Source organism: Gossypium arboreum, chromosome 13 (assembly GCF_025698485.1).
Source record: "Gossypium arboreum isolate Shixiya-1 chromosome 13, ASM2569848v2, whole genome shotgun sequence".
Classification (NCBI taxonomy): domain Eukaryota; kingdom Viridiplantae; phylum Streptophyta; class Magnoliopsida; order Malvales; family Malvaceae; genus Gossypium; species Gossypium arboreum.
Genome location: NC_069082.1, coordinates 11,913,366 through 11,926,997, shown reverse-complemented (window position 1 = coordinate 11,926,997; position 13,632 = coordinate 11,913,366). Strand labels below are relative to the sequence as shown.

At 34.7% G+C, this 13,632-nt stretch overlaps 1 protein-coding gene and 1 non-coding gene across 2 annotated transcripts; one reads left to right on the top strand and one right to left on the bottom strand.

The window, feature by feature from the left end:
• Positions 1-8,190: 8,190 nt before the first annotated feature.
• LOC128287580 (small nucleolar RNA R71) lies at positions 8,191-8,296 on the top strand. The gene has a single exon (XR_008278280.1). It is a non-coding gene; the product is annotated as a small nucleolar RNA R71 (small nucleolar RNA).
• Positions 8,297-10,596: 2,300 nt separating this feature from the next.
• Positions 10,597-12,712, bottom strand: LOC108463660 (putative F-box/FBD/LRR-repeat protein At4g03220). The gene is made up of 3 exons (XM_017763560.2): positions 11,564-12,712; positions 11,033-11,215; positions 10,597-10,896 (listed from the first exon to the last, which is right to left on the bottom strand). Exons 1-3 carry the CDS (start codon positions 12,626-12,628, stop codon positions 10,597-10,599), a joined length of 1,548 nt encoding a protein of 515 aa, XP_017619049.1. The 5' UTR covers positions 12,629-12,712.
• Positions 12,713-13,632: the final 920 nt, after the last annotated feature.

The window sequence follows — 13,632 nt, the reverse complement described above, 5'->3', positions numbered from 1 at the left end:
AGGTAATTTTTCAATGGTTTCAATATTCGCTCTATCAACCTGTAACACCTCTTACCCGTACCTGAGACCGGGACAAGGTACAGGGCATTACCGTATACAAACATGACATTTCAGGAAAATCACAGGCTATAAAATTTCATTCCAAATTAAAACCAATCAAACATATTCATAGTGTCCCTATTATGGGCTTACGAGACCCAAAACATGCATTAAGAATGGTCCAAGACTAAACCGAGAGTTTAAGAAAATCTTAGGAAAATTTTTAGGTTTAAGCCTCACACGCCCGTGTGGAGGCAATGCACACGTCCGTGTGCGCTTGGGACACGTCCGTGTCCCTTACCTGTGTGGAATTAATTGAATTTATTTTCCATTTCAAACCTATAAGGGTTTTCATACGGCCGAGCAGACGCCCATGTCCCTAGCCCGTGTCCTTCATACGGCCTAAACACGCCTATGTCGTCGCTTGTGTCCAAAAACCTGAGCATTCTGTTTATGATGTCATCATGCATTTAGGGGCACACGGCCAAGACACACGCCTATGTGCTAGGCCGTGTCCTCCATACGGTTGAGACACACGGCCGTGTCTCTACCCGTGTGTTTACTACCATGCATACTGACCTAAAATTTTAGGTATAGGGGACACATGGCCGTGCCACACGCCCATGGAATTGACTGTGTGTCACACACGGCCTAGACACACACCCGTGTGTCTACCCGTATGGACCTTTTTTTAGGCTACAATCCAAGCCAATGGTCACCCTTAACATCCACACACATTTGTGAACTTCTATGGTATTTAACAGGGCCTAAATATGCCCAATAACTACCTTCAATGGTCTATTGCATGTTAACCTCATCTCATTGGTTTTATACATGCTAGATTATCCTCTTTGTATTAAGGATTACCATATTATCAAACACATTTAGACTTGGCTCATTTTATAACTCATTGACAATTATGACCTAGCCATCTCCAAGTCATTTGACCACATTCCACATGTCTATTCATGATACACCACATTTAACCATCTCATGAATATTTAAACACCAACATGCACAAATAGTAAGTTACAACCTACATCAAAATAAGCCATGTCTTATGGCCATATACAAAATGAATAGGTATATTATTCAAGCCCTTACATTGGCTAACTAATGACACATATAACAAAATAACCAAAAACCTATACATGTCATTGAAACAAAGTAAAGGTATCTATATACCAAAGCAAGATAAGCTGATAGTGTTGACAAAACTCCAACGATCTTCCAATCTTCACGAGTCCATGAGCTCTGTAAAACAGGGAAAGGAAAGGGGGTAAGCATTAACATGCTTAGTAAGTTCGGATAACAAGAAGGTAAACTTACCGGTTATTTAGCATACAACCATAAAAGATATTCATGCCAAATATGCATAGTATAAATTCTCTATCACATACACTCAATCATCAAGTTAGTTTCCTCTCAAGCAATATAACATTAATCTTAGGTGAGATCATCAATTCAAACATTTCCATTCTCGTTTCTCATAATAGTCCCATTGAGTTTCTCAGAAATCTCGATGAATATCCCGTTTACCGTCAAGTCATACTAGTGACCATTTTAAATATACACTCCCCTGAATCTCACTCTTAAGGAGGAATTACCAATCTAGGTTAAATCCCTCATAACATAAACTCAAGGAGTATTGTCGGGATTACCATTTTAGGTTAAATCTCTTATAATGACAATTACTCCGATACGCTCGGATCTGAAATGCCAATCCAGACTAATTTCAGTCCTTAATCGTATTACCCATCCGGGCTAAATCCACAATGCACATATATTCATCGGGAGGTTCGATCACTTAAGGAAAACTTGTCCAGGCTGGATTCTTACTATACTAAGATCATCGGATTACCCGTCTGGGCTAAAGCCCTTTCTGCAACACATGTAGGATCTCATATCATGCAAACAAGAATTTACCCATTGAATCTCCCTTTTTCATTCAACCGGGACAATTGTCATCTTTTTCATTTCATACTACCACATTTCATGGATTGTCATACAATCAATATCTAAATTAACATACATTTAAGAATATGCATTTTCAAGTATATTTAAAGTTTACTTTGAGTTACACAAACTTACCTGGTAATTACTTCGGTTTCGTATTTCAGTTATTCTAAAACCTTTTGTTTTCCACGGTCGACCTCCAGAATTGGTTTGTCGGGGTCTATATCAATAAAAATAAATTATTAATACCTCATACTATTCATTTCAGACTTAAATTTTACCCCCAAACAAAATGACCATTTTGCCCCTAACATTTTACATATTTACAAATTAATCCCTAGGCTCGTATAATGGAATGCATGAAATTCCTTGGTTACCCATGCCTAGCCAAAGTATCTTAAGCTTATACCAGCCCATATTTTCCTCTATTTCACATTTCTACCACATATTTTATACCTTTTACAAAATGGTCCTTTAAGCCATTTTTATGAAAACCTACTTAGTAAAAGTTTTTTACCATCCTTTAAACTCTCATATTCCTCCATAAATCATCACAACACAAGCATCTCATGCATGGTTAAATTTCCAAACATGAACCCTAGCTTGAGATATGAGTAGAAATGGATAGAGCATGTTACAAGGATCTCAAAATTACAAAGAACATTAAAAATGGGGCTAGGGAGCACTTACTATTGAGCTTGAAATTTTGAAAACCTTAGCTTATGGAGCTCTAGGAATTTCGGCAGCTATAGGGAAGAAGATGGCTGATTTTGGCTTTCTTTTTCCCTTTTTATTAAGTTTATTACCAAATGACCAAAATGCCCCTCCTTACAAAACTTCCAAATTTTTCTATGCATGCCCATTTTTTGTCTAAAAACTTAGAAATTGTGCAAATTTTTATTTAAGACCTTCTAATTTATAATTCAAAGTAATTTCATGCAAATTGATTTTAGAACCCAAGTTTTGCAATTTATTCAATTAGGTCCCTAATTTCCAATTGGACACCTTATACTTAGAATTTCTTCATGAAACTTTAACACATGCTTATTTTTCATATCCTAGAACTCATAATGATCATAAAATAAATATTTTAATGTCAAATTTGTGGTCCTGAAATCACTATTCTGACTAGGCCTGATGTGTCGTTGAAAGCACCAAAAATATCCTATTCCCTATAAAATAATAAAAATAACAGTAAAGGGGAAGTAGGGTCGAATCCTTAGGGACCGAATTGTACGAATGCTCGTTTCTTGAAATCTTGGACAATTTCTTGGCCAAGAAATTTGCGTTCCTGAAAAAATAAAAAAATAGAATTAGAATTTCGATTTGGAAAAATAAAAATAGAATTTAAAGTAAATTGAAATTGCGAAATTAAATAAATGACAGAAATTGAGAGGGAGAATATATAAAAATAATAAAGAGAGTTAAAGGAAAAGAAATTCTTATTGGTAGATTCTAGCCTCCAGTTGTCTCATTCCGCCTTGGGTTCAATCCTCGACTTTTAAATAACCCTTCTCAACTCAAGTAAGCCAGTTATAGTGGAAGAGGACTCCTACGACCACCAGCTCCAAAGATTAGACTTACGATTTTTAGGGAACCTGACTCTAGCCAGTAATCTATGCTAGATCAACGCTTCTCAATGGTGAATCCCACGTCATTTTGTCTCTTTGGCTCGCCAACCTCTAACTAGTAAGTTAGCGAACCGACTGTGTAATCCTTCCAAAATATACAAAGCGGCCGCCTTTGCATATGCTGAAAAGCTTACTTTTTAAGGGCCATAGACGGAAGCGTCAGCCCGTAGTGCGGAGAAACAATGAATACTTGGCGAGAAGGTTAAGTACGGATTCTAGGCCTCAAGAACCCTTTTTGGGGATAGATTCTAGGCCTCAAGAACCCTTTTTGTGGAATATTGACAGCTTTCGGCTAGATAGGTTTTAGTGGCTCATGATAATGGTGGAAAAGAAAATAAATATAAAAATGGAAAAAGGAATTTTATTGAAAGAAAATATGAAAAAACAAAAGCCTAGACTTTCAGGGGGAGAGTGTTTACAGAAAAAGATGAACACCAAATAGAGTCACTTCACCCCCTATTTATAGTGCTAGCGAGATAGTCTAATTTAACTTAAATTCTAAAAAGATAAATACATTTAATTAAAGATAAATAAAAATAATTAAAATAAAATCCTAAAATTAAATAATCCTAATAATTATCTTAATATTAATTATTCTAATATAACTAAAATAGAGTCTTATAAAATAAAATCTCTTCTTTTTGCGTTTTTAGTCCTTCTGTCTTCCATGCTCGCACTTTTGGCACAATCTTTTTCCTGTGTCACATGTCAACCCATTGTGTCTCCAAATTCGCACTTTTGTCCCTTAATTTTGCTTTTGCCTCCAAATCAGTCCCTAAAAGATAAAAAGACATAAATAGCTCAAATTAATAGGATCAAGCTCAGAATAAACACATGATTAATAAATAAAAATACGTTATTCTAGAGCATTATCAAGGCCCTATTTCAGGATGTTACACAACCTGAATCCCTTTACTAGAAATTTTATTACCTAGAACAATCCCTTCTCGAACCATGAAATGACATTTTTCCCAATTAAGTACAAGGTTCATTTCCTCACATCTCATTAAAAATCGTTTTAAATTTTTAAGAAAAAGATGGAAAGAATAACTGAATACCGAGAAGTCGTCCATAAATACCTCCATAATATCTTCTACGAGATCATCAAAAATAGCCAACATGCATCGCTGAAAAGTAGCAAGACATTTACCTAATCCAAAAGGCATTTTTCGGTAGGCAAATGTACCATATGGACATGTAAATGTCGTTTTTTCTTGATCCTCGGGAGCTATTGGGATTTGAAAGTAGCCAGAGAGTCCGTATAGGAAGCAATAATACATATGCCCAGATAATCTTTCTAACATTTGATCAATGAATGATAAAGGAAAGTGATATTTTCTTGTGGCATCGTTCAACTTCCTATAGTCAATGCAAACTCTCCATCCCGTGACTGTTCTTGTTGGAATCAACTCATTCTTTTCGTTTGCTACAACAGTCATGCCTCCCTTCTTAGGAACAACCTGCACAGGACTCACCCAAGTACTGTCAAAAATAGGATAATAACTCCAGCATCTAGAAGTTTAATTACCTCAACTTTAACGACTTCTTTCATGTTAAGATTCAGTCGTCTTTGAGCTTGTACACATGGTTTATACTCATCATCCATTAAGATTTTATGAGTGCAAAAAGAATGACTGATCCCTTTAATGTCAAAGATCTTCCAAGCTATGCCTCTTTTATGCTCCTTTAATACTTGTAGTAGCTCATCTTTCTCATTTAGCTACAAATTTGAAGCAATAATCACTAGTAATGTAGAATTATTTCCAAGAAATGCATATTCTAAGTGATTTGGTAATTTCTTCAATTCTAATTTAGGAGTTTCTTCAATAGAGGGTTTTAATTTTAATTCATCGTTTACTTCAATACCCTTATAACTCTGCTGTCTCAGTGACAACTCATTAGAATCTAAATCAACTTTTGTCTTACCTATCACAGCATCATCGTCATTTACCTCCTCTATTTGAATAAGACACAGTCCTTATGAACGATTTCCTGTAAAGAATCTTGAATAAAATGATCAATAGAATCAATAAAATAACAGGAATCATCTTGTTCTCTAAAGAATCCCATGGCATCATAGATTTTTAAAATAATTTCTTCATCACCTACTCTAAGCACAAGTTTACCATCACCCACATCAATAACAGCCCTAGCAGTGGCTAAAAATGGCGACTTAAAATTAAAGGTATTGCAACATCCTTATCCATGTCAAGCACAACAAAATCAATAAGGAATATGAATTTATCTACTTTTACAAGCACATCTTTAATAATACCCTTAGGATTAAGGGTGAGCGTTCGATCGAATTGAATCTAATCGAATGAAAAAATTTTGAGTTAATCGAGTTGACGAATCATATTTTATCATCCTAATTTGATTTGAAATTTTCTCGAATCGAGTCGAGTGAGATAGAATTCGAATCGAATCGAATCAAATATATTTGTTCGAGTTAAATTTTAAAAAATAATTTTGGGTCCTTATAACCACTGTCACCCATCGTAATAAAATTTGTTCACCGTAATCAATTATTTTTTTACCTTTCATCACCTCATAATTTATTTATTAATCTTTTATATACGAGTTAGCTTCTTTGCTTGCTTAGTTGTTTCAATTATCTTCATATTCTTGTCACTATGTATTTTGGAATTAAAAATATATTAAATGTAAAATGTGATTTTTTAATAAAAGTTATTTTAAAGATAAAATGTAAAATTGATACCAATATAAAATTTTAACACAAATATTTTATGGTATCATTAATAATTCAATTTTAATATAAATATTCAATATGACTAATTCAATAATATAAATAATATAAAATGTGAAATTTAATTTAATAATATAAATAGTAGATATAAATAAAATTATTACTATTTATGTTTAGGGTTTTTTTGGATAATTTTGATTTTTATTTGAGAGTAAAGAGTGAGAAGCAAAAGTTTAGGGAGAAAATAAAAAGTTTTGAAGAGTAAATGTTTGAGGGAAAGTAAATAGGGGGAGAAAAATTTTGGAGGGAAAATATTAAAAAAAAATAGGGGGATGGGTTTGGGGTAGATGGGGGTGGGATGCGAAGGAAGTAAAAGTTTTGGAGGAAAAGTGGGAGGAAGTAAAAGTTTAGGGGGAAAATAAAAAGTTTTAAGCGTTTTTTCGAACTCGATTCGAAGTCAAAATTCGAAAAAAATTTGAGTTGACTCAAATAACTCGATTCGTTTAACTCAAAATTCGAATTTTTTTCGATTTTTTCGAGTCGAATCGAATTTTGCTCACCCCTACCTAGGATATTTAACAGATCTATCAGCTAATTGAATACTCATCCTAGTGGGTTTTGGTTCCCCAAGACCAAGCTGCTTGAGCATTTTATAAGGCATCAAATTTATGCTAGCACCTAAATTAGCTAATTCCTTCTCAATATTTAAACTACCAATTAACCAGGGAATAGTAAAACTTTCTGGATCTTTCAATTTGGTTGGTAGCTTATTTTTGAGAATAGCTGAACATTCTTCGTTGAGTTCCACAATGGATAGCTCTTCAAACTTCCTTTTATTTGTTAATAGCTCTTTCAAAAATTTTGCATATGTAGGCATCTGTGAAATAGCTTCAACAAAAGGTAAGTTAATATGCAACTGTTTAAAAAGTTTAAGAAATTTACCGAATTGTGCATCCATGCGGTCTTTCTTCAACTTTACCGGATATGGGATTGGTGATTTATATTCCTTGAGTATCGGTGTTATACTCACTTCAGGTTTTACCTCCACGCCCTTTTCCTTATCAAATTCTTATGGTAGCTTCTTTTCAGGTTCAATTAACACTTTTCCATTCCTTAATGTAACTGCTTTCACATGTTCTTTTGGGTTAGGTTCGGTGTTACTAGGTAAACTACCTTGTTGCCTTTCTGAAACTAATTTAGCAAGCTGCCCAATTTAATTTTTCAGCCCTTGAACCGACGTTTGCTGATTTTTCAAAGCCGTCTCGGTGTTTTGGAAACGAGTCTCTAACATCGATATAAATTTTTCCAACATCTCTTCAAGGTTCAGTTTCTTTTCTGGCTAATAAGGTGGTTGCTGAAAACCTAGAGGGGTGGTGGTCTTTGATTTCCTTAACCTCCCCATGAGATCTTTGGTGGTTCCTCCAACCTGCATTATAAGTGTTATTGTAAAGGTTGTTTTAAGGTCTAGAATTATTAACTATATAATTTATTTGCTCATTCTCCATGCTAGGACCATAGGGTAAATATTCTGCATTGTTTATTCCATCTCCACTTGTGTCACACTACATCACTGGATGTACCTGCATAGAAACACATAAACCATCAATCTTTTTATTCAAGAGTTCTACCTAGTTCGATAACATGGTGACTGTATCAACGTTAAAAACATTAGCTACTTTTGTCGGCTTTGTCCTCATGACTTGCCACTGATAATTATTCAATGACATCTCCTCTATAAACTCATAAGCCTCCTCAGGTGTTTTATTATTTATAGTACCACCGGCGGCTGCATCGATCATTTGCCTAGTTGAGGGGTTCAAACCATTGTGGAACGTCTGAACCTGTAGCCATAGAGGTAACCCATAGTGAGGGCACCTTCTTAATAAATCTTTATACTCTCTCATATATCATATAAGGTCTCTAAATCCATCTGTACAAAGGAAGAGATATCATTCCTCAATTTGGCTGCTTAGCCGGTGAGAAGTACTTCAGCAAAAACTTCTCGATCATTTGATCCCAAGTAGTGATAGAACCTTTTGGTAGGGAGTTCAACCACTACTTAGCCTTATTTCTCAACGAGAAGGGGAATAACCGTAGGTGAATGGCGTCGTCAGAAACGCCGTTGATCTTGAAAGTGTCGCAAAATTCCAGAAAATTAGCCAAATGAGTATTTGGGTCTTTATCCTGCAAACTATCGAACTGAACAAACTGTTGAATTATTTGAATAGTGTTAGGTTTCAGTTCAAAATTATTTGTAGCAATAGCAGGCCTAACAATGCTCAATTCAGCCCCAGTGAGAGTAGGCTTGGCATAATCGTACATAATACGAGGAGCAGGATTTGGATTTGGACAATCAACAGGAAGTAGCTGATTATTCTGATTATTAGCCATCTCCTCAGTAATGTCCTCTTGTTTTTCAACTGTATTTTGTCGGTTCTACTTTGCATCTCTACGGTTTCTGCGAGTTGTTCTTTCAATTTCACTGTCAAAAAGTAGTGGTCCCGACAAGTTTCTTCTAGTCATAAACTAAAGGGAACTTGCCAGAAGCAAATAAAAGAAGAATTAGTAAACAAAAATAAAAATAAAAATGACCAAATTAATAAAAATCAACCGTTCCTAATATTTTAGTCCTCGGCAACGGCGTCAAAAACTTGATGACGTCACGAACTAACTAAAATACGACAAAGGCAAGTGCACCTATCGAATGGTAGTATAGCTATGGTGAGTCGGGAATATCGTATCCACGAAGACTAGAAGTACTAGTAGTTACTATCTTTTTATTATCTAGCCGAATAAATTGAAGGGATTTATTTTAACCTAGTCTTAACTAACCTAATTACTAAGACGAAACAGAGAATAAAGTAGGAAAATATTTGAAGAAAACCGATGAGAGAGACAATACCCAAGAAAGAATCCACCTAGACTTCACTTATTATTCTAAATCTGAATTAAACGATTTATTCACTTGTCTTGATCCGTAGAAATCCCTAACTTATGTTAATATCTATTTCGGGAATAAAAACAACTGTCTCTAGGTTGATTAATTTAAATTTCTTTCTAATTAAAACCCCTATTATTGCATTAACTCGATCTATGAATTCCCCTATTAGATTTGGCTCTAATCCGGTAGATTTATGTCGTCCTATTCTAGGATTGCATGCAACTCCACTCAATTATGTCAGATCTACTCTTAAATAGGGACTTTTGCTCCACTGAATAAGCACATCAATCATGAATTAATATCCTGAAAACATTAAAACATTAAATAAGAACACATAATTGAGATCAAGAACAAATATTTGTCATGTAATTCAGAAAAACCAAATAATAAGTTCCGTTTCTTAGGTTTCATCCTCCCTAGGTATCTAGGGAATTTAGTTCATACTTTGGAAGGAAAATATCTCAAAATTAGGAAAACAACAAAACATAAAGAAACCCAAAAACTTCGAGAGAAATTGAATGGAGATCTTCAGTCTTGAAGGAGATCCTGCTTCTGAGTTGAATCCGTTGGCATTCTTTGAGTCTTTTCTTCTTTCAGCTCTGCGTGTCCCTTTATGTCCTCTTTTAGTGTGTATTTATAAACTTTAGAATGCTCAGAAACCCTAAAAATTGGCTTTTTTCCACGTATTAGGGAAACAGGGTTTGAAATCGACACAGGCTGGCACATGGGCGTGTGGCAAGCCCGTGTGGCTCACATGGGTGTGTGCTCAACCCGTGTGGGAAAAGGCTTGGCCGTGTGGATCCTTAAAATAGTCATTTTTGTCCAATTTTAGCCCATTTTTTGCTCCTTTTGTTCCTCTATGCTCTCCTAAGTATAAAACATGAAATTAAAGGATTAGGAGCATCAAATTCACTAAATTAAATAATAAATCATCCAAAAATATGCCAAGCATAGATTAAAACATGTTACTTTTATGATTTATCAATATTATATATACGGAGTAAGAAGGAAAATTTCCTTAACTGGTTAGATGAAGATAAGAATAATTGGTGGAATGGATAAATGAGCAGACTGAATAGGAAATCCAAAGAGTTTATAGACTTAATTAAATGTGTTTTTCAAATTTTTTTTTCCGTAAAGTTTAAGACTTATATACCCTTTAGCTTGCCAAAGCTGAGAAATTTACTAGGCTAAGAAACTGTGTCAATTACTTAATACCAAATGTAATTACGGAAGGAACCCGGTATCTAGAGAAAGTCACCAGAAAAATTGTCACCATTGATGTTGCAAATTTACATTAAAATATATTCTGCAAATTAAGTTTAGAGAAACTCAATCTTTGCATTAGAAGATGCCCTGGAAAACCCCATCAGTTGTGACCTAATCTTTTGTCGTCGTAGGGAATCTCTATAGTTGCAGTGCCCGGAGAAAAGTGTAATCTCTTGTAATGCTTTCCCATGCTTCAACAAGAACTTTGCTAGGCTAACTTCATTCTCACATTCTAAGAATCCATGTATTTTCACTACACTAAGGTTGTTAAGCAATGGTTTCAATGCCTGGCTTTGAGATTCCCAGAATTGTTCTTCTGAGCTAGGCATGTCCCACAAGTCCTTGTTCCATTTCTGAAAATAAGTTCAAATAAAACAATCACCAAGTAAATTAAATTTAAACATGACAACTTATATAAAATGTAAAAAAAGAACTGTGGGTACATTCTCTTCGTGTATAACGTAAATATATATATATATGGGTACATACTCTTTGTTCAATCTTATAATCATTGAGGATCTTGAGAATTAGAGTGTGTAATGCAGGAGAGCACTTGAAGAGATAAGCTAATCCGGGGAGATTGTGTTTGTTGAAGCCAGTTTGTAGCTCTAGGGATTTTAGTTGGTCGAATGGATGCATTAGATTTGCAATATAATTCCTGCTTGACAACACCTGCTATATTTTGTGATTTAATGTTTAAAATGATAATAAAGAAAAATAAAAAAACAGTCAAAGTATTGAAATAAAAAAAAATTAAAATAAAAGGCAATTGAAGGGATTTTAAGGACAAAATTTCATTATTCATGGACCCCATTAGGACTTTTATGGACAAATATCATTATGATTAATGTGCATGAAATCTTTTTTATTCTATTATTTTAGTATTTTATAATTAAATTTAGAATCGAGCCTAATTTGAATTCCAAATTTCTTAATATTATTTTCTCCACCTTGCAAGACTTTTACAAACAGCAAAGGGCAGTAAAGCAATGCATGAATTGCGAAGTAAAAAAAATGTACCTCAACGCATTGCCCTTCAAGCGTTAAGGTGTGGAGTCTGGAGAGAGCTGATAAAAGATTGGACACACTCTGAAGCTTCGTCACACTGAAATCTTCATTAAGCACAAAGAAACCAATGGAAGCCTCATGAGCCGATACCAAGTTCTCCAACGAGCTGTTCTCGGTGATGGCATTATATTCCCATACCATGACTCTCAAGCTTGGTGCATTAATCTTCACCCAACTCTTATCACAATACGCATCGAAACAGCTCGCAACTTGCAATGTCTTCAATTTAGCCCCCGAAACATCCAATCCATGTAATTGGAAACAATTTTCAAGCGTGAATTCCTCTAGTGCCAAGCAACTAACCTTAAGCTGTTTCAACCCAAAACAAGCATCGAGGTTCAATTTCTTGAGCCGAGGAAACGATGAATCCGTAAACAAATCGGAAAGTGTGGGCTGATCGTATAAAATAACGAGGGATAAAGATAAGGTGTGGAGGGATTGGAAACCACCTCTCATGACCGACGGAGGTAGTAAACGGAAACCGGGGTATCGAGATCTCAACTTGAAGACACGCAATGATTCACTGGTGAGAACACTTCGTGGGAAATTAAAGTAATCGTCGGTGGCGACTTCAACGTCTAATTCCTGCACATTTTGCCTTACGGCAAGACGGATCAAGCCATTTAGACGTGAAAAACTCAAAGGAGCACGGAAACGAAGGATCCTTAGATCGGATTGCTTGTCGCGGAAAGCTAGTACCTGGCTAATGAAGTCCAGTCGTTTAACGGAAAAAGAATGCGGACATAATAATAATCTTTTATTTTTTATACTCGACTTCGTATTTGGAGCATTCGTCGAAGCAACACCGATAGGATTAATAGAGGTGAAATCAAGATCAGGGAATGAACTCCACAACGATCTCCATCTTTTCGATAACACGCTGGTTTGCGCTATGGATTTGATGGGTAAATGAAAAAGAATTTGATGAAGAACAACGTCTGGGAGATCACTAATTCTATCGATTCCATTCTCGCCTTCCAACCAATACTTCTTTCGTTTTGCGGATCTGGTTTCCATGAAAATTATGATAATAATTTTGTTTCTAATCACTGAAAATTGGTCGAAATTGCAGAGGTTAAGGTTTGAATTTTTCAAAAGAGTGAAGTCACGAGGGAACGAGAATAGCATTTGAGTTTGTTTGTTTTTTATTTTATTTTATTATTATTATTAAAAACAAGTCAAATAAAAAATTAATTATTTAGCTACATGCTAGTGCTACCGTTTGTTTTAAACTGTATTAAGGTAATTTTTTTAAAACAAACAGATTTTTTTCATTCAATCCATTTATTTATATATATTATTAAGTTTAATTTTATCCTAATACAATTAATAATTAATCAAAATATGCAATTCCTAATAAATACTAAAATTACACCTCCTTCCTCTTTTAGCTCCGTTGGTATTAGTATTGTTACCAATGTCTAATTTCATATACTGTTTCAGTCTTAGCTCAATTGGCAATGGTATTATTACTAGTGCAAGAAAACATCGGTTCGAGCACACTCGAACTTGATTTATCCCTCTTATTCATGTGTCGGGAAGGAGTTAGTTTTAGATGTTGTATAAAAAAACAAATGTCTAATTTCATATAAAATTTTGCTTGAGTATACTTTTACTTATATTTTCGCCTACAATCGTGACAAATCCTCTCGTCCACACATTGCTTTCTTAAAGGGAAATTAAGGTTCAAATCTTGAAAACAATATTGTTGAGAGGAATAGTCATGAACCCCTAAACATAAGCCATAAAGGGAACATTGTGAGTTTTTTACCCAAATAAATTAAAAAACATTTAAATACCCAAATAAGTTGTCAGCTGGATTATATACGAAAATATTTTTTTTTTGGGTCGCGCCTATCTGGCAGGCGTAACACCTTTTTTTATATTAAAATATTATTATTTTATTTTTATTAAAAATATTTAAATTTATATACAGGTAAAAATACAGTCAGCGGGTCAGAATACGGGTAATAAATACCCGACATAGGTCGTGCCTGTCAAATAGGCGTGACCAGTCATGC

Coding starts and splice junctions, on each gene's coding strand:
- LOC108463660 (XM_017763560.2), bottom strand. CDS start 12,628: ATGGAAACCAGATCCGCAAAACGAAAGAAGTATTGGTTGGAAGGCGAG. Junction 11,216..11,563: donor TTGAAGGGCAATGCGTTGAG/GTACATTTTTTT, acceptor AAAATATAGCAG/GTGTTGTCAAGCAGGAATTA. Junction 10,897..11,032: donor ATTATAAGATTGAACAAAGA/GTATGTACCCAT, acceptor ACTTATTTTCAG/AAATGGAACAAGGACTTGTG.